The sequence below is a fragment of the Macaca mulatta genome, chromosome 19 (assembly GCF_049350105.2).
Source record: "Macaca mulatta isolate MMU2019108-1 chromosome 19, T2T-MMU8v2.0, whole genome shotgun sequence".
Lineage (NCBI taxonomy): Eukaryota > Metazoa > Chordata > Mammalia > Primates > Cercopithecidae > Macaca > Macaca mulatta.
The window spans coordinates 22,516,166-22,534,396 of record NC_133424.1 but is presented as its reverse complement, the minus strand read 5'-3'; the positions used below and the strand labels follow the sequence as shown (position 1 = coordinate 22,534,396).

The 18,231-nt window shown below is 38.9% G+C and overlaps 1 protein-coding gene and 1 pseudogene across 1 annotated transcript in view; both read right to left on the bottom strand.

Moving 5' to 3' along the window:
• Positions 1–978: 978 nt before the first annotated feature.
• Positions 979–18,231, bottom strand: part of LOC144336905 (uncharacterized) — a 47,928-nt gene continuing 30,675 nt past the window's right edge. The window contains exons 4-6 of the mRNA XM_077978615.1: positions 2,163–3,352; positions 1,376–1,826; positions 979–980 (exon numbers count right to left, since the gene is read on the bottom strand). Coding sequence (XP_077834741.1) covers positions 979–980; positions 1,376–1,826; positions 2,163–3,352 — 1,643 coding nt within the window. The remainder of the gene's footprint in view (positions 981–1,375; positions 1,827–2,162; positions 3,353–18,231) is intronic.
• Positions 11,559–14,000, bottom strand: LOC144336767 (NADH-ubiquinone oxidoreductase chain 4 pseudogene; annotated as a pseudogene).

Below are 18,231 nucleotides of genomic sequence, written 5' to 3'. Positions count from 1 at the left end.
CCATGTTGGCCAGGCTGGTCTTCAACTCAGGTGATCTGCCCACCTCAGCATCCCAAAGTGTTGGCCTTACAGGTGTAAGCCACTGTGTCTGGCAAAAAAAAATCTATATTTTCAGGACAAAAGTATACTTTAAATGAAATTATAACTCTTCAAAGATCTACTTCTTTTAAAGCTACTTACAAATAATTTTTCTTTTTATCAACTTTAGTTTTGAATTTTTTCCTATACTCAGCAATCTGAGTAAGTGTAATGTCTGAAGTTTGAGAGACAGGTATTTCTACTGTGGATTCTCTTTACTTAATTTTGGATTAAATTTTTAAAATATTTACTGTATCTGCAAAAATATATTTTAGTATAAACTTTTGTGTTTTATAATCTGTAGTTTTTTAAAAAATGTTTTCCCAAATTCATTAAATTTGCAGGGTTATTCTTCAATATAAATTCCCTGATGTTGAGCAAAGTTGGAACAACTACCTCAGGGTTTTCCTGTAGTACAAAATGTGTACAATAAAACCTGTGATACAAGTAAAGGTACTACAATCCTCTTTATATTTGTAATGTGTTTCCTCAAAATAAATATTCTTCTGTAATTTAAGGGCTTATATTTTCTGAAAGATCTATTGACACCAATTGCACTTTTAACGCTTTTATTTAGTATGAACTCTCTGATATTGACTAAGATGTGAGAAGATATTAATTTTTTTTTTCCAGACAGAGTTTCCCTCTGTTGCCCAGGCTAGTATAAATGCTTTCCTTTGCAAAAAGGCATGAGCATTGGTTAAATGTTTTGCCACATTGTTCACACTAGTTTTCTCCAATATGAGTTATCTTACCTACAATCAAGTGTGACAGCCATTTAAAGGCTTTGTCACATTCTTCACATTTCTAGGATTTCTCACCAGTATGATTACTTTTATACTCAGAAAAGTTTCAGGTGTTGCCAAAAGCATTGTCACATCTTTCAGGTTTGTAGTTTCTCTCTAGTATGAATTAGCCTGTGTCTGTTAAGAATTGAGGATCTGTTAGAGGCTTTCCCACATGTGTATGGTTTCTGTCCAGTATGAGTTGTCTTATATGTGGTAAGCCTTAAGGACTGGTTAAAGGCTTTGCCACATTCCACACAACTGTAGGAATTCCCTCCAGTATGAATTACCTTATGTTTAGTAAGGATTGAGGAAGAGTTAAAAAATCTGCCACGTTCTTCACATTTGTAGGGTTTCCCTTCTGTATAAATTGCCTTATGTTCAGTAAGGGTTGAGAACTAATTGAAAGCTTTGCCACATTTTTCACATTTGTAGGGTTTTTCCTCCCGTATGAATTCTCTTATGAGTAGTAAGGTGTGAGGATTGGTTGAACTCTTTACCACATTCTTCACATTTATAGAATTTCTTTCCAGTATGAATTTTCTTATGTTTATTGAAGACTGAGACCCAGCTAAAGGCTTTGCCACATTCTTCACATTTGTAGGGTTTCTCTCCAGCATGAATTCTCTTGTGTTCACTAAGGCTTGAGGGCCAGCTGAAGGCTTTTCCACATTCTTCACATTTGTAGGGTTTCTCTCCAGTATGAATTACCTTATGTTTAGTAAGGGTTGAGAAGTTACCATAGGCTTTGCCACATTCTTCACATTTGTAGGGTTTCTCTCCAGTATGAATTCTCTTATGTTCTGTAAGGTTTGAGGACTGGTAGAAAGCTTTGCCACATTCTTCACATTTGTAGGGTTTCTCTCCAGTATGAATTCTCTTATGTTCCGTAAGGGTTGAGGACCGGTTGAAAGCTTTGCCACATTCTTCACATTTGTAGGGTTTCTCTCCAGTATGAATTGTCTTGTGTGCAGTAAGGGTTGAGGCCTTACTAAAGGCTTTGCCACATTCTTCCCATTTGTAGGGTTTCTCTCCAGTATGAATTATCTTATGTTTAGTAAGGGCTGAGAAGTTAACATAGGCTGTGCCACATTCTTCACATTTGTCGGGTTTCTCTCCAGTATGAATTCTCTTATGTTCACTAAGTCTTCAGGACCAGATGAAGGCTTTGCAACATTCTTCAAATTTGTACGGTTTCTCTCCAGCATGAATTCTCTTATGTTCAATAAGGCTTGAGGGACAGCTGAAGGCTTTTCCACATTCTTCACATTTGTAAGGTTTCTCTCCAGTATGAATTACCTTATGTTTAGTAAGGGTTGAGAAGTTACCATAGGCTTTGCCACATTCTTCACATTTGTAGGGTTTCTCTCTAGTATGAATTCTCTTATGTTCCGTAAGGTTTGAGGACCGGTAGAAAGCTTTGCCACATTCTTCACATTTGTAGGGTTTCTCTCCAGTATGAATTCTCTTATGTTCACTAAGTTTTGAGGACCAGTTGAAAGCTTTGTCACATTCTTCACATTTGTAGGGTTTCTCTCCAGCATGACTTCTCTTATGTTCAATAAGGCTTGAGGGCCAGCTGAAGGCTTTTCCACATTCTTCACATTTGTAGGGTTTCTCTCCAGTATGAATTACCTTATGTTTAGTAAGGGTTGAGAAGCTATCATAGGCTTTGCCACATTCTTCACATTTGTAGGGTTTCTCTCCAGTATGAATTCTCTTATGTACTGTAAGGTTTGCGGACCGCTGGAAAGCTTTGCCACATTCTTCACATTTGTAGGGTTTCTCTCCAGTATGAATTCTCTTATGTTCCGTAAGACTTGAGGACCGGTTGAAAGCTTTGCCACATTCTTCACATTTGTAGGGTTTCTCTCCAGTATGAATTCTCTTATGTTCCACAAGGTGTGAGGACTGGTTGAAAGCTTTGCCACATTCTTCACATTTGTAGGGTTTCTCTGCAGCATGAATTACCTTATGCCTGGTAAGGGTTGAGGCCCTACTAAAGGCTTTGCCACATTCTTCACATTTGTAAGGTTTCTCTCCAGTATGAATTCTCTTATAATAAGTAAGGGTTGAGGACCAGTTAAAGGCTTTGCCATCTTCTTCACATTTGTAGGAATTCTCTCTGGTATAAATTCTTTTATGTTGACATAGGTGTGAATGCATGCAAAATGATCTGACATATTCCTTACATTTCAAAAGCTTCTTTCTAGTATGCCTTATCTTATGTCTTTTTGAATTTGAACATTTATGAAAGACGTTTACATATTTGCCACATTGAAATACTTTGCTCTGTGTAGTTGTCAAACTCTGGTTAAGCTTATTATAACCTTTTTTGTGCACCTTACACTCATCCACATTGGTACAACCAATTTTTAACTGTAAATTCTCAGGTCCACATTTTTCACATCTTCTCAATATCACTTTTCGGAGAGAATCTTCTATGCCCTGCTCTGGACAAAGGTGTTGAGCAAAATGAGAACATATAACTGAAAAGAAATAAAAATAACAAATTAGTCCACTTATTAGACTAAATACATAAATAGATAAATACAGTTTCCAAATCTAACCTATAAAATTATTCAAACTACATAAGTAAGATTACATTGCAATATGACACAGGCCCTAATTCTTCACAGACATATAAATGTAATGAAAACATACAGACCAAAATGCATATGTGGATAATTTATACATGAGTTAAGTGTGTGCAGTGTCTGAATTAATCCCAATGCAAAGAACCACATAGAAAAAAAGAAAAGTTTGTTACATTTACCCATTACAACTCTTTCTGCTCCTCAGTATTACCTAGTCCCTTCAGAAGTAAATTGTAACTTCTGGCTTTTTTTTAAAGGAAAGTAAAATATTGGAATGTACAATTTAATTTCTGTCTTCTACTGGCCTTTCCACACACTGGTTTCTGTCTCCCATGACATAAATTGCTGAAATAAATGATGGTATACTTTCATTTTGAGTCTGCTGAGACCAAAGGTAAATACACTGCAGCAGAGCACTGCAGTGCTGCAGAGAGAGAACAGGTGTACCAGGTAATTACTTTTCAGGAGAAACATAATCTCTTTAAACTAAAAGTAAGCACAAAATTTCAGACAACACAAATCTGAAGAACATGTTTGACAGACCCACACAATCTCTAGTCAAGACCATTGCTTTCTGACTATGCCAGGACAAAGCTACATTAATAAATTTTGTGACAGGTAACCTTTTTAAATGTCCAAATCTCAAAGATTACATACAATCTATACAAAATAGGGCAACATAATCCCACCAAAAATATTATTAAAATTTCAGAAAGAAACCACTAAAAATTTATATACTAATTTTAAAAATGGAATAACAATGCATGAAACAGGAACACAAAAGACTATAAAAAGTTAGAAAAATGAGGATAAGAACAAAAATATCTAAATTGTGGTGATAAAAATACAAAAATAAATAATTGAAAGATTCTAAAATTAAGAAAAACTATGTAAAAATAAAAAAGCTCAAAAAGCAAATTATGATACACACAAATACATTTATAACAAAAACATATTTATAATCACAATTTTTTTTTTTTTTTTTTTTTTGAGACGGAGTCTCGCTCTGTCACCCAGGCTGGAGTGCAGTGGCCGGATTTCAGCTCACTGCAAGCTCCGCCTCCCGGGTTCACGCCATTCTCCTGCTTCAGCCTCCCGAGTAGCTGGGACTACAGGCGCCCGCCACCTCGCCCGGCTAGTTTTTTTTTTTTGTATTTTTTAGTAGAGACGGGGTTTCACCGGGTTAGCCAGGATGGTCTCGATCTCCTGACCTTGTGATCCGCCCGTCTCGGCCTCCCAAAGTGCTGGGATTACAGGCTTGAGCCACCGCGCCTGGCCTTATAATCACAATTTCAATAGTTACAGACAAAAAGAGAATTTTGGGAGCTGCAAGATAAAAGTGATTTGCAAACAGTCTTATGACATGATTAGACGAATTGCTAACAGGAGAAACCAGTTTAGAGAAGAACATAAATGACCTGATGGAGATGAAAAACACAGCATGAGAACTTCGTGAAGCATGCACAAGTATCAATAGCTGAATCGATAAAGCAGAAGAAAGGAGATCAGAGATTGAAGATCAACTGAATGAAATAAAGCAAGAAGACAAGATTAGAGAAAAAAGAATAAAAAGAAATGAACAAAGCCTCCAAGAAATATGGGACTATGTGAAAAGACCAAATCTACGTTTGATTAGGGTACCTGAAAGTGACAGGGAGAATGGAATCAAGTTGGAAAACACTCTTCAAAATATCATCCAGGAGAATGTCCCCAACCTAGCAAGACAGGCCAACATTCAAATTCAGGAAATACAGAGAACACCACAAAGATACTCCTTGAGAAGAGCAACCCCAAGGCACATAATTGCCAGATTCACCAAGGTTGAAATGAAAAAAATGTTGAGGGCAGCCAGAGAGAAAGGTCGGGTTATCCACAAATGGAAGCCCATCAGACTAACAGTGGATCTCTCTGTAGAAACCCTACAAGCCAGAAGAGAGTGGGGAGCCAATATTCAGCATTCTTAAAGAAAGGAATTTTCAACCCAGAATTTCATATCCAGTCAAACTAAGTTTCATAAGTGAAGGAGAAATAAAATCCTTTACAGACAAGCAAATGCTGAGAGACTTTGTCACCACCAGGCCTGCCTTACAACAACTCCTGAAGGAAGCACTAAACACACAAAGGAACAACTGGTACCAGCCCCTGCAAAAACATACCAAATTGTAAAGACCATCGACACTATGAAGAAACTGCATCAGCTAATGGGCAAAATAACCAGCTAGCATCATAATGACATAACAATATTAACCTTAAATACAAGGGCTAAATGCTCCAATTAAAAGACACAGACTGGCAAATTGAATAAAGAGTCAAGATCCATCTAAGTGCTGTATTTCAGTCTATATGTGCAAAGACACATATAGACTCAAAATAAATGGATGGAGGAATATTTACCAAGCAAATGGAAAGAAAAAAAAGAAAAAATCCGGGGTTGCAATCCCAGTCTCTGATAAAACAGACGTTAAACCAATAAAGATCAAAAGAGACAAAGATGGGCATTACATAATGGTAAAGGGGTCAATGCAACAACAAGAGATAACTATCCTAAATATATATGCACCCAATACAGGAGCACCTAGAATCATAAAGCAAGTTCTTAGGGACCTACAAAGAGACATAGATTCCCACACTATAACAGTGGGAGACTTTAACATCCCACTGTCAATATTAGCCTGATCAATGAGACAGAAAACTAACAAGGATATTCAGGATGTGAACTCAACTCTGGACCAAGCAGACCTAATAGACATCTACAGAACTCTTTGCCACAAATCAACAGAATACACATTCTTCTCAGCACCACATCGCACTTATTCTAAAACTGACCACATAATTGGAAGCAAAACATTCCTCAGCAAATGTAAAAGAATGGAAATCATAACAGTCTCTCAGACCACTGCAATCAAATTAGAACTCAGGATTAAGAAACTCACTAAAAATCGCACAACTACATGGAAACTGAACAACCTGCTCCTGAATGACTACAGGGTCAATAATTAAATGAAAGTAGAACTTAAAAAGTTCTTTGAAACCAATGAGAACAAAGACACAAAATACCAGAATCTCTGGGACTATGACAAAGCAATGTCTAGAGGAAAATTTACAGCACTAAATGCCCACAGGAGAAAGCAAGAAAGATCTAAAATAGACATGCTAAAATCACAATTAAAAGAACTAGAGAAGCAAGAACAAACAAATTCAAACCCTAGCAGAACATAACAAATAACTAAGAGCAGAACAGAAGGAGAGAGCGACAAAAAAAAAAAAAAAAAAAAAAAAAAAAAAAAAAACCCAAAAAATAAAAATAAAATAAATCCTGAAGAGGCCAATAACAAGTTCTGAAACTGAGGCAGTAATTATTAGCCTACCAATAGAAAATGTCCAGAACCTGATGGATTCACAGCTGAACTCTGCCAGAGGTACAAAGACGAGCTGACCTATTCTTTCTGAAACTATTCCAAACAATAGAAAAAGAGGGAAGCCTCCCTAACTCATTTTATGAGGCCAGCATCATCCCAATACAAAAACCTGGCAGAGACACAACAACAGCAAAAAAATTTCAAGCCAATATCCCTGATGAACATGGATGTAAAAATCCTCAATAAAATACTGGCAAACTGAATACAGCAGCACATCAAAAAGCTTATCTACCATGATCAAGTTGGCTTCATCCCTGAGATGCAAGGGTGGTTCAACATAGGCAAATCAATAAACATAATCCATCACATAAACAGAACCAATGACAAAAACCACATGATTATCTCAATAGATGCAGAAAAGGCCTTCGATAAATTTCAACACCCCATTCGTCCTAAAAACTCAATAAACTAGGTATTGATGGAACGTATCTCAAAATAATAAGGGCTATTTATGACAAACCCACAGACAATATCATACTGAATGGGCAAAAACCAGAAGCATTCCCTTTGAAAACCTGCACAAGACAAGGAGGTGAGGAGGATTAATTTAACTTGGAAGTGCTATGTCCGGTGAACGATTTATTGTACTATGTACTGTAAATGAACAATAGGTTAGTTGATATTCGGGTTGTGATGCTTGAGCTTTGAGTCTTGTTGTTATGTGTTACAGTTGATTGATCTATTAGAGTGCTTGCTTGTAAGCATGTTGTGGGACTGTGTTTAGTAAGTATGTAAGAATATGTGCTATGTACAGTTAAACATATATAGTACTATATAGTATTCATGTTGGCTAACAGTAATGCACGATTTACATAAAAGTTTATTGAAATGTTTAACACTTAAGTTGCATTTAAAGCTTGCATACCATAAAAGACAGAAAGTAGTTCAAGTTAGAATGCGAGTTTTGGGTGTTGGTGGTGAAGTTAAGTACTTTCTTTCTGAGTTGCCCTAGGGAGAAGTTTTCCATTTTCAGTTTACAAGACTGGTGTATTTATTTATACTACGGGGGCAGGTTCATTTGAGCAGGTTGTTTTCAATTAGGGAGGCAAGTGGTATTAAAACTAGAATTGTGGTGAAATGTATTACGGATGCTACTTGTCCAGTAGTCATAAAGGGTTGGCTTATTGGTTGACTTCCGATTCAGGTAAGAGTTAGTAGAATTGTGATTAGGAGTCAAAATAGGAACTGGCTGAGTGGGCGGAATGCCATACTTTGTTGTTTGGATTTGTGGAGAGTGGGTATGAATAATAAGATAAGGATTGATAGGAGGAGTGCTAACACCCCTCCTAGTTTATTAGGAATGGATCGTAGAATTGCATATGCGAATAAGAAGTATCATTCTGGTTTAATGTGTGGAGGCGTGCTTAGGGGGTTGGCTGGGATGTAGTTGTTTGGATCGCTTAGAAGGTCAGGCGTGAATAATACTAATGTTATTAAGGTTGTGAAAAAGAGGGCTAGGCCTAGGATGTCCTTAATTGTGTAGTAGGGGTGGAAGTCGATTTTATCGGAGTGAGAGGAAATTCCGCAGGGATTATTTGATCCTGTTTCGTGTAGAAATAATAGGTGTAGAGTAGTCAAGGCTGTGATAATGAAAGGTAGGATAAAGTGAAGGGTAAAGAATCGTGTGAGGGTGGGGTTTTCAATAGAATATCCACCTCAAACTCATTGGACGAGATTGGTTCCGATGTATGGGATTGCTGATAGTAGGTTTGTAATTACGGTGGTGCCTCAGAATGATATTTGGCCTCATGGGAGTACATAGCCCACGAAGGCTGTTGCTATGGTTATGAGTAGAAGTGTGATGCCAGTGTTTCAAGTTTCTGTGAGAAGAAAGGAGCCGTAGTAGAGGCCTCGGCCTACATGTAGAAAAAGGCAGATGAAGAGTATGGAGGCACAGTTGGCGTGGAGGTAGCGAAGGATTCAGCCGTTATTTACCTCTCGGACGATGTGTGCGATTGAGGAGAAGGCGGAGGAAGTGTCTGGTGAGTAGTGTATTGCCAGGAATAGTCCTGTAATAATTTGTAGAATTAGGCAGGTTGCAAGAAGTGAGCCGAAGTTTCATCATATAGAAATGTTAGGTGGGGTGGGTAGGTCAATGAAGGTGTGGTTAATTATTTTTAGGATTGGGTGGGATTTGCGTATTGGGGTCATTAATGTTTTTGTAGTTGAAGTACAACGATGGTTTTTCATATCATTGGTCATGGTTGGAGTCCACGTGAGAACAATGACATATATTTTATTTTTGTTAAACGTATCATTAGTTATGGGGTTTGTGGGGTTTTCTTCTAAACCCTCTCCTATTTATGGAGGGTTGGCATTAATTGTTAGTGGTATAGTTGGTTGTGTGATTATTTTGAATTGTGGGGGAGCGTATATGGGTTTAATGATGTTTTTAGTTTATTTGGGGGGTGTGATAGTTGTTTTTGGGTATACTATGGCGATGGCTATTAAGGAGTATCCTGAAACATGGGGATCGGGGCTTGAGGTTTTTGTGAGTTTTCTGGTACGATTAGCGATGGAGGTGGGTTTAATTTTATGAGTTACAGATTTTGATGATTTAGTGGTGGTGGTTAACTTTAATAGTATGGGGGATTGGGTGATTTTTGAGGGTGAGGGGTCGGGGTTAGTTCGAGGGGATTCTATTGGTGCAGGTGCTTTGTATGACTATGGACGTTGATTGGTAGTGGTTACTGGTTGAACGTTGTTTGTTGGTGTGTACATTATTATTGAGATTACTCGGGTAATAGATTATGTTATTAGGAATAAAGTTAGAATGAGGGGAATAAGAAAGGAGAGGGAGTAAAGTTTGATTATGCCTTTTTGGGTGGTTGTGATGGTGGAGATGGTAGTGTGGATATGTGAAATTGTTTTGGTTATAGATTTTTCCAGTCAGGTTAAGTCTAGTAAGAGGAAGGATAGGTTTTGGCTTATAAATAGATTTTGGTAGGAGGTTATATGGTGAATTGTGATAGGGTAATATCCTAATATGTTGGAGAATTTAAATGTGTGTGATGGCATGTTTATTTTAAGTTTGTTGGTTATAAGGGCAAGGTCTAGGGCTACTAGAAAGCCCAGGGTGGTTAGATATAGGGCTGAGAGTTTTAGATGGTGAGGTATTGTTGGTTGGGGGAGTGAAGTAGGGGAGATATTGTTGGTCATAAGAAATCCTGCTAGTATATTGCCGATAGTGAGGCGTTTGATTGGTTTTAATAAGGTGGGGTCGTTCTCGTTAATATAGATTGAGGTTGGGAAGCCGGGTTGTCCTGTTAGGGTTATAAAGATAGTTCGGGTGCTGGAAGCACTAGTTAGGGATGTGGCAATGAGAGTGATAGATAGGGCTCAGTCGTTGGTATACGACATGTTTGCGGTTTTGATGATGAGGTCTTTGGAGTAGAAGCCTGTGAGGTAGGGTATGCCTGCAAGTGCTAAGTTGCCAATAAATAGGGAGGTTGAAGTAAGGGGTATTGTTTTAAATAACCCTCCTATTTTTCGAATGTCTTGTTCGTTGTTTAGGCTATGAATAATGGATCCAGAGCAGATGAATAATATAGCTTTGAAGAAGGCATGGGTGCAGATATGTAGAAACGCTAGGTATGGTTGGTTGATGCCGATAGTAACTATTATGAGGCCCAGTTGGCTTGAGGTGGAAAAGGCTACGATTTTTTTAATATCGTTTTGTGTTAGGGCGCAAACTGCTATGAATGTGGTGGTAATGGCTCCTAGGCACAATGTAAGGCTTTGGATTAATGTATTATTTTCTATTAGAGGGTGGAACGGATGAGCAGGAATACTCCGGCGACAACTATCGTGCTGGAGTGGAGTAGAGCTGAGACTGGTGTTGGGCCTTCTATGGTGGAAGGTAGTCAAGAGTGAAGACCAAATTGGGCTGATTTTCCTGTTGCTGCCAGGAGAATACCTATTAGTGGGAGAAGACTTGGGTTGGGGTTTAGGATAAACATTTGTTGAAAGTCTCATGAGTTGTAATGTAGGATGAACCATGTTATGCTTAGGATAAAGCCGATATCGCCAATACGGTTGTATAAGATTGCCTGAGTGGCTGCTGTGTTGGCTTCTATTCGAGTGTACCATCAGCTAATTAATAAGAAGGATATAATTCCTATGCCTTCTCAGCCAATGAAAAGTTGAAAGAGGTTGTTGGCAGTGATTAAAATTAGTATGGTGATGAGAAATGTGAGAAGGTACTTAAAGAATTGATTAATGTTTGGGTCTGAACTTATATATCATAGTGAGAATTCTATAATAGATCAAGTAATGAATAGTGCAATTGGGATAAATATTATGGAGAAGTAATCAAATTTGAAGCTTAGTGTTAATTCTAATGTTTGGATTGTTATTCAATGTCAGTTTGAGATAATTGCTTCTTGGTCCAGGAGAATATACAAGATTATGGGGAGATGGCTAATGGTGAAAGAATATATCATAGTTGTTTTTACGTAGTATGGGTATAGGTGCTTTTTGTTGGGATTAATAAAGGTAATAGCAATTGGTAGAATTAGAGTGGTTAGGATTGTTATGGTAATGGAGGTGTACATGGTTGTTACTTTTATTTGGAGTTGCACCGATGTTTTTGGTTCCTAAGGCCAATGGATAACTGTAATCCTTCAAAAGTTGGGAAAGCCGTATTTATTAAAAACGGAGACATGGGTTAGCAGCCCTTGCTAGCTTTCTCGGTAAATAAGAAGTGGCAGGCCTCTATGGTTAGATCCACAATCTAATGTTTTGGCTAAACTATATTTACAGGAGGTGAAAACTAGAATAACATTAGGGTTAAGGGACAGGAGTATAATAGGGGAAAGGTGTATGAATATTAGTATGTTTTCTCGTGTAAAGGAAGGTTTTATATTAGTAGTGTGATATGTAAGTATTCCTCGTTGTGTTGTGATAAATATATAGAGGGAGTAGAGGGCTGTAATTAGCATATTAAGTCCTGTAAGCGTAATGGTGATGTATGATCAGGAGAATGAGGTTATTATTACAAGGAGTTCTCCTACTAGGTTAATAGCAGGGGGTAGGGCGATGTTGGTAAGGTTTGCTGCAAATCATCAAAAGGTTATTAATGGAAATAGTATTTGGAGTCCTCGGGAAAGTAGTATAATGCGGCTGTGGGTTCGTTCATAGTTTGAGTTTGCTAGGCAAAATAATATGGATGAGGTGAGTCCGTGGGTGATTACAAGAACAGTTGCACCAATGAAGCTTCAGGGGGTTTCAATGAGGGAGGCTATGATTACTAGGGCTATGTGGCTTATGGAGGAGTATGCGATGAGTGATTTTAGGTCTGTCTGTCGAAGACAGGTAGAGCTTGTTATGATTATGCTCCATAGGGATAGTATAAGGAAGGGGTAGGTTATATGTTCTGTTGTAGGGTTAAGGATAGAGGTGAGTCGTATCATGCTGTAGCCACCTAGTTTTAGGAGTACTGCGGCAAGGACTATTAATCCACCAATGGGGGCTTCAACATGGGCTTTCGGGAGTCATAAGTGTAAGCCGTACAGGGGTATTTTTACTATGAAGGCTATTATGCATGCTAGTCAGGTAAGATTGTGGGATCAAGTGGTTGTTAGTTTTTGAGGCATGAGCGTGAGTAGCATGATGTTTAGTGAACCCAAACTATTATAGGTATAGATTAACATAATGAGTAGGGGGAGAGAGCCAGTTAGTGTATAGAATAGGAAATATGTGCCTGCGTTAAGGCGTTCTGCTTGGCTGCCTCATCGGATGATGATGATTAGGGTAGGAATGAGACTGGTTTCGAATGGAATATAAAATATGAATAGTTCTGTGGCTATGAATGTTAAAATTAGAGAGATTTGTAGGAATATTAACATGGAGAGAGAGAATTTTTTCGTGAGGGGGATTCATTATGTAAGTGATATTGGCTTGCTGTAATTATAAGGGGCAGGAGTCAGGCAGTTAATATTAGGAGAGGTGTCGTTAGAGGGTCGGAAGATAAATGGATTGAGTAGTTGAGGAGATTGTTGCTGGTTTGGTTGAAAAATAATAAGGGGATAATACTGATGGTTAGGCTATGTACGCTAAGGTTAATTCAGATTATGCTATTTTTGGAAAATCACGTTGTTGGTAGTAGTGTAATTGTGGGGATAACTATTTTTAACAATGAAGTAAATTTAGGTTGTGGATATAGTCTAGACCATATGTGTTAGAGATTGAGATTAGTAGGGCAAGACCGACTGCTGCTTCGCAAGCAGCAAATACTAGTAAGGCGATGGGTATAATGTTAGCTAGTAAGGAGTGCATGTTTAAAGCTATAAGAGTACTTATAATAAACAGTGATGATAATATTCCTTCTAGGCATAATAGGGAGGATATTAGATGTGAGCGATAGGTTAACATACCTAGGAGTGAGATTATAAATGCTAGTGTAACACTTATATAGATGAAAGGCATTTGGTTAGTATGGTTATCACAATCTAATGAGTCGAAATCATTTGTTTTGTTTAAACTACTTACCAATTCAGTTCAATCCAGTCCTTTTTGAGTTCATTCGTAGGCTAGGCTTAGGGTTAGGACAATAATTAGTGTAACTGATGATTTAAGCATGGTTGGAAGATCTGTTGTTTGGAGAGCTCATGGTAGGGGTAGTAGTAGGGCAATTTCTAGGTCAAATAGTAGGAAGGTAATGGCGACTAAGAAAAATTTTATGGAGAAGGGAATGCGGGCAGGGTTTAGAAGGTCAAAGCCACATTCGTAAGGATCGGTTTTTACTGCATAAGAGTTCAGCTGGGGTAGTCAGAATATGATAAATATTAGCAGGAGGGTCAGTAGGGTATTAATTGTCAGTGCTAATGCTAGGTTAATTACTCTTTTTCGAATAGTATCGAAACTAGTTGATTGGAAGTCAACTGTACTAATTATACTAAAAGAGTAGGATCCTCATCAGTAGATAGAGATATAAAGGAATAATCAGACCACATCTACAAAGTGTCAATATCAAGCAGCGGCTTCGAATCCAAAATGGTGGTTTGATGTGAAGTGGTATAATAGTTGACAGATAAGGCAGGTAATAAGGAATGTAGATCCGATGATGACGTGAAGTCCATGGAAGCCTGTGGTGATAAAGAATGCTGAGCCATAGATACCATCGGAAACAGTGAAGGGCGCTTCAAAGTACTCTGAAATTTGTAGTAGGGTGAAGTAGATGCCTAGTAGGATTGTAATGAGTAAAGCTTGGATTGTTTGTTTTCCATTACTTTCTATTAGGCTGTGGTGGGCCCAGGTGATTGTAACTCCTGATGCAAGTAGTACGGAGGTGTTTAAAAGGGGCATTTCTAGGGGATTTAGGGTAGTAATTCCTGTTGGTGGTCAGTGTCCTCCTAGGTGTGGGGTGGGAGCAAGGCTCGAGTGGTAGAATGCTCAGAAGAAACCGGTGAAGAAGAGGATTTCTGAGATGATAAAAAGGACTATTCCATAATGAAGGCTTTTTTGGACAGGTATTGTGTGGTGGCCTTGGTAGGTGCTTTCTCGAATAATGTCATGCCATCATTGGTATATGGTTAACACGCTGGTTAGTAGGCCTAGCATTGGTAGAGTGGTGGAGTAAAAGTGAAATCATATAATTAAGCCTGATGTTGTTAACAGGGCTGAGAGAGCCCCTGTTAGTGGTCAGGGGCTAGGTTTAACTATGTGATAGGCATGAGATTGGTGGGTCATTAAGTGTTATCACATAGATAAAGGATGATTAATAGTGTGAAGACATAGGCTTGGATTAGGGCCACTGCGATTTCTAGAATGGTCAATAGTACTAGAAGTGCATAGATTAGTGAGGTGATAGGGAGGTTGATGGTTGATAATGTTAGTGCAGCACTTCCTATTAGGTGCAATAGTAGATGGCCAGCTGTGATACTGGCGGTTAAGCGTACGGCTAGGGCAACTGGTTGCATAAATAGACTGATTGTTTCAATAATTACTAGTATAGGAATAAGGGGAGTGGGTGTGCCTTGTGGTAGGAAGTGGGCCAGAGAGCTTTTAGTTTTGAAGTGAAGGCCTATGATTACTGTCCCTGCTCATAGGGGAATTGCTATGGCTAGGTTTATAGATAGTTGGGTGGTGAGTGTAAATGAGTAGGGTAGAAGTCCGAGAAGATTGGTTATTGAGATAAAAATAATTAAAGATGTTAGTATTAGGGACCAGGTTTGTCCTTTGGTATTATGGGATATTATTATTTGTTTTAGGGTTAGTTGGATTAGGTTTTGTTGGATGGCAATTAGTCGATTATTAATAAGGTGTTTGGAGGTTGGAAATAGTAGCGCGGGGAGTAAAATGATGAGTACTGCAGCAAGTTGGCCTAGGATTGTTGGAGAGGTAAATGGGGCAAATAGATTTTCGTTCATTTCAATTGTCAGGGGTTATTGTAGGTTTGTGTATTGGGATTCTTTTGTAGGGGAGGTGGGTAGTAGTTTGTGTTTAGTAGTTTTAATTGTATAATAAGAAATAGTGTGGGGAGTATAGTTATGATGATAGTAAACCATACGGATGTATCTAGTTGAGGAATTTCACTGCAGACAGGGTATTTCTCTCGATCTTTAACTTAAAAGGTTAATGCTAGGATAGCTGTACAGTGTATTATAAGAATATTTTGCAGAGAGTTATGGAGTGAGATGTGGGGGGGGGGTCTATAGGGTAAATATAGGCCCTATCTCAAAAATTTTTAGTGGAATCAATTCTGTGACAATGGGTATGAAGCTGTGGTTAGCACCGCAGATTTCTGAGCATTGTCCGTAGTATACACCTGGTCGTGTAGCGGTGAATGTGGTTTGATTCAGGCGTCCAGGAACTGCATCTGTTTTTAGGCCTAGAGTAGGAATTGTTCATGAGTGTAGGACGTCTTGAGATGTAATTATTATTCGGACAGGGGCTTCAATTGGGAGAACTACTCGGTTGTCAACTTCTAGAAGTCGAAGGTCTCTTGGGTTTAAGAACAATGGGGGGAGTATATAAGAGTTAAAGATTAATCCTCCGTAATCTGTGTATTCGTAGGTTCAGTATCATTGGTGTCCAATTGATTTAATAGTAAAAGAGGGGTTGTTGATCTCGTCTGTTAGATATAGGATTTGCAGGGATGGAAGAGCAATTAAGATTAAAATGATTGTGGGTAAGATGGTTCAAATGGTTTCTATTTTTTGGGCGTCCGTGATATTGGTGTTGGTTAGTTTTGTTCTGAGAGCTGAAGACAGGGCATATAGGACTAGAAAGCTAATTAAGGATACAATTATAAAAGTGTGGTCATGAAAAGCAATTAATTCTTCTATGATAGGGGATATAGCAACTTGTAGGCCTAGTTGAACTGAGTGAGCCATATAAGATATATAGGGTTTGGCCGGGCACGATGGCTCAAGCCTGTAATCCCAGCACTTTGGGAGGCCGAGATGGGCGGATCACGAGGTCAGGAGATCGAGACCATCCTGGCTAATACAGTGAAACCCCGTCTCTACTAAAAAATACAAAAAACTAGCCGGGCGAAGTGGCAGGTGCCTGTAGTCCCAGCTACTTGGGAGGCTGAGGCAGGAGAATGGCGTGAACCCGAGAGGAGGAGCTTGCAGTGAGCTGAGATCCGGCCACTGCACTCCAGCCTGGGTGACAGAGCAAGACTCCGTCTCAAAAAAAAAAAAAAAAAAAAAGATATATAGGGTTTAACCTATGATTTAGCTTTGACAAAGCTATGAAATAGTTTTTCTAATATCTTATTGAAAAAGTTGTGGAGGTCACAGGGCTGGCTTGAAACCAGTTTTAGGAGGTTCAATTCTTTCCTTTTTCGTTTAGTTTAATGTAGGTTGGTTCTTCAAATGTATGGTAGGGTGGAGGGCAACCATGCAGTCACTCTAGGTTGGTAGAGGGCTCTTCAATTAATGAGACTTTACGTTTTGAGGCGAAGGCTTCTCAGGTTATGTAGATTATTAGTATTACTGCTACTAGGGAAATGAAGGAGCCTATGGATGAGATATTTCATCTGGTATAGGCATCGGGGTAGTCAGAGTAGCGTCGGGGTATTCCGGATAAGGCGAGGAAATGTTGTGGGAAGAAGGTTAAATTTACACCTACAAATAGGATGGTGAAGTGGGCTTTGGCATAAGTTTTGTCTAGAGTATAGCCTGAAAATAAGGGGAATCAATGAATGAAGCCTCCTATGATAGCAAATACAGCTCCTATCGATAGTACATAGTGAAAGTGTGCAACAACATAGTACGTATCGTGTAGTACAATGTCTAATGATGAGTTTGCTAACACGATACCGGTTAAGCCCCCTATGGTAAAGAGAAAAATAAAGCCTAGAGCTCAAAGTATTGCGGGAGATCATTTGATATTGCCTCCGTGAAGCGTGGCAAGTCAGCTGAAGACTTTAATGCCAGTGGGAATTGCAATAATTATAGTGGCGGAAGTGAAGTAGGCTCGTGTGTCTACCTATTCCTACTGCAAATATATGATGGGCTCATACAATAAAGCCTAAAAACCCGATTGACATTATAGCTCAAACTATACTTATGTAGCCAAATGGCTCTTTGTTTCTGGAGTAATATGTCACAATATGAGAGATTATCCCAAATCCAGGTAGAATGAGGATATAGACTTCGGGGTGGCCGAAAAATCAGAATAGATGTTGATACAAGATAGGATCCCCCCCCTCCGGCAGGATCAAAGAAAGTGGTATTTAGATTACGGTCTGTTAGTAATATAGTAATGCCGGCAGCTAGTACTGGTAGAGAGAGGAGTAAAAGGATGGCTGTGATTAACACTGACCAGATGAATAAGGGGGTTTGATATTGAGATATTGCAGGGGGTTTTATGTTGATAATAGTGGTAATGAAGTTTATAGCCCCTAGGATGGAGGAGATGCCTGCTAGGTGAAGTGAGAAGATAGTTAGATGTACGGAAGCTCCTGGGTGGGAGAAATTTCCTGCTAAAGGAGGATAAACTCTTCAACCTGTCCCAGCACTGGCTTCTACTGCCGCAGATGCCAGTAACAGTAGAAAGGAAGGGGGGAGAAGTCAAAAACTCATATTGTTTAGGCGGGGGAAAGCCATGTCGGGGGCACCAATTATTAGTGGTACTAATCAGTTTCCGAAACCTCCGATTATGATGGGTATAACTATAAAGAAAATTATGACAAACGCATGGGCTGTAACGATAACATTGTAGATATGGTCGTTGCCTAATAGGCTGCCTGGTTGACCCAGTTCAGCTCGAACAAGAAGGCTTCGAGCTGTGCCTATGATCCCGGCCCATGTGCCGAACAGTAGGTAAAGGATTCCAATATCTTTGTGGTTTGTTGAGAACAGCCAACGGTAGGCGAACATAGGTGGGGGAGGGGGGTAGAAT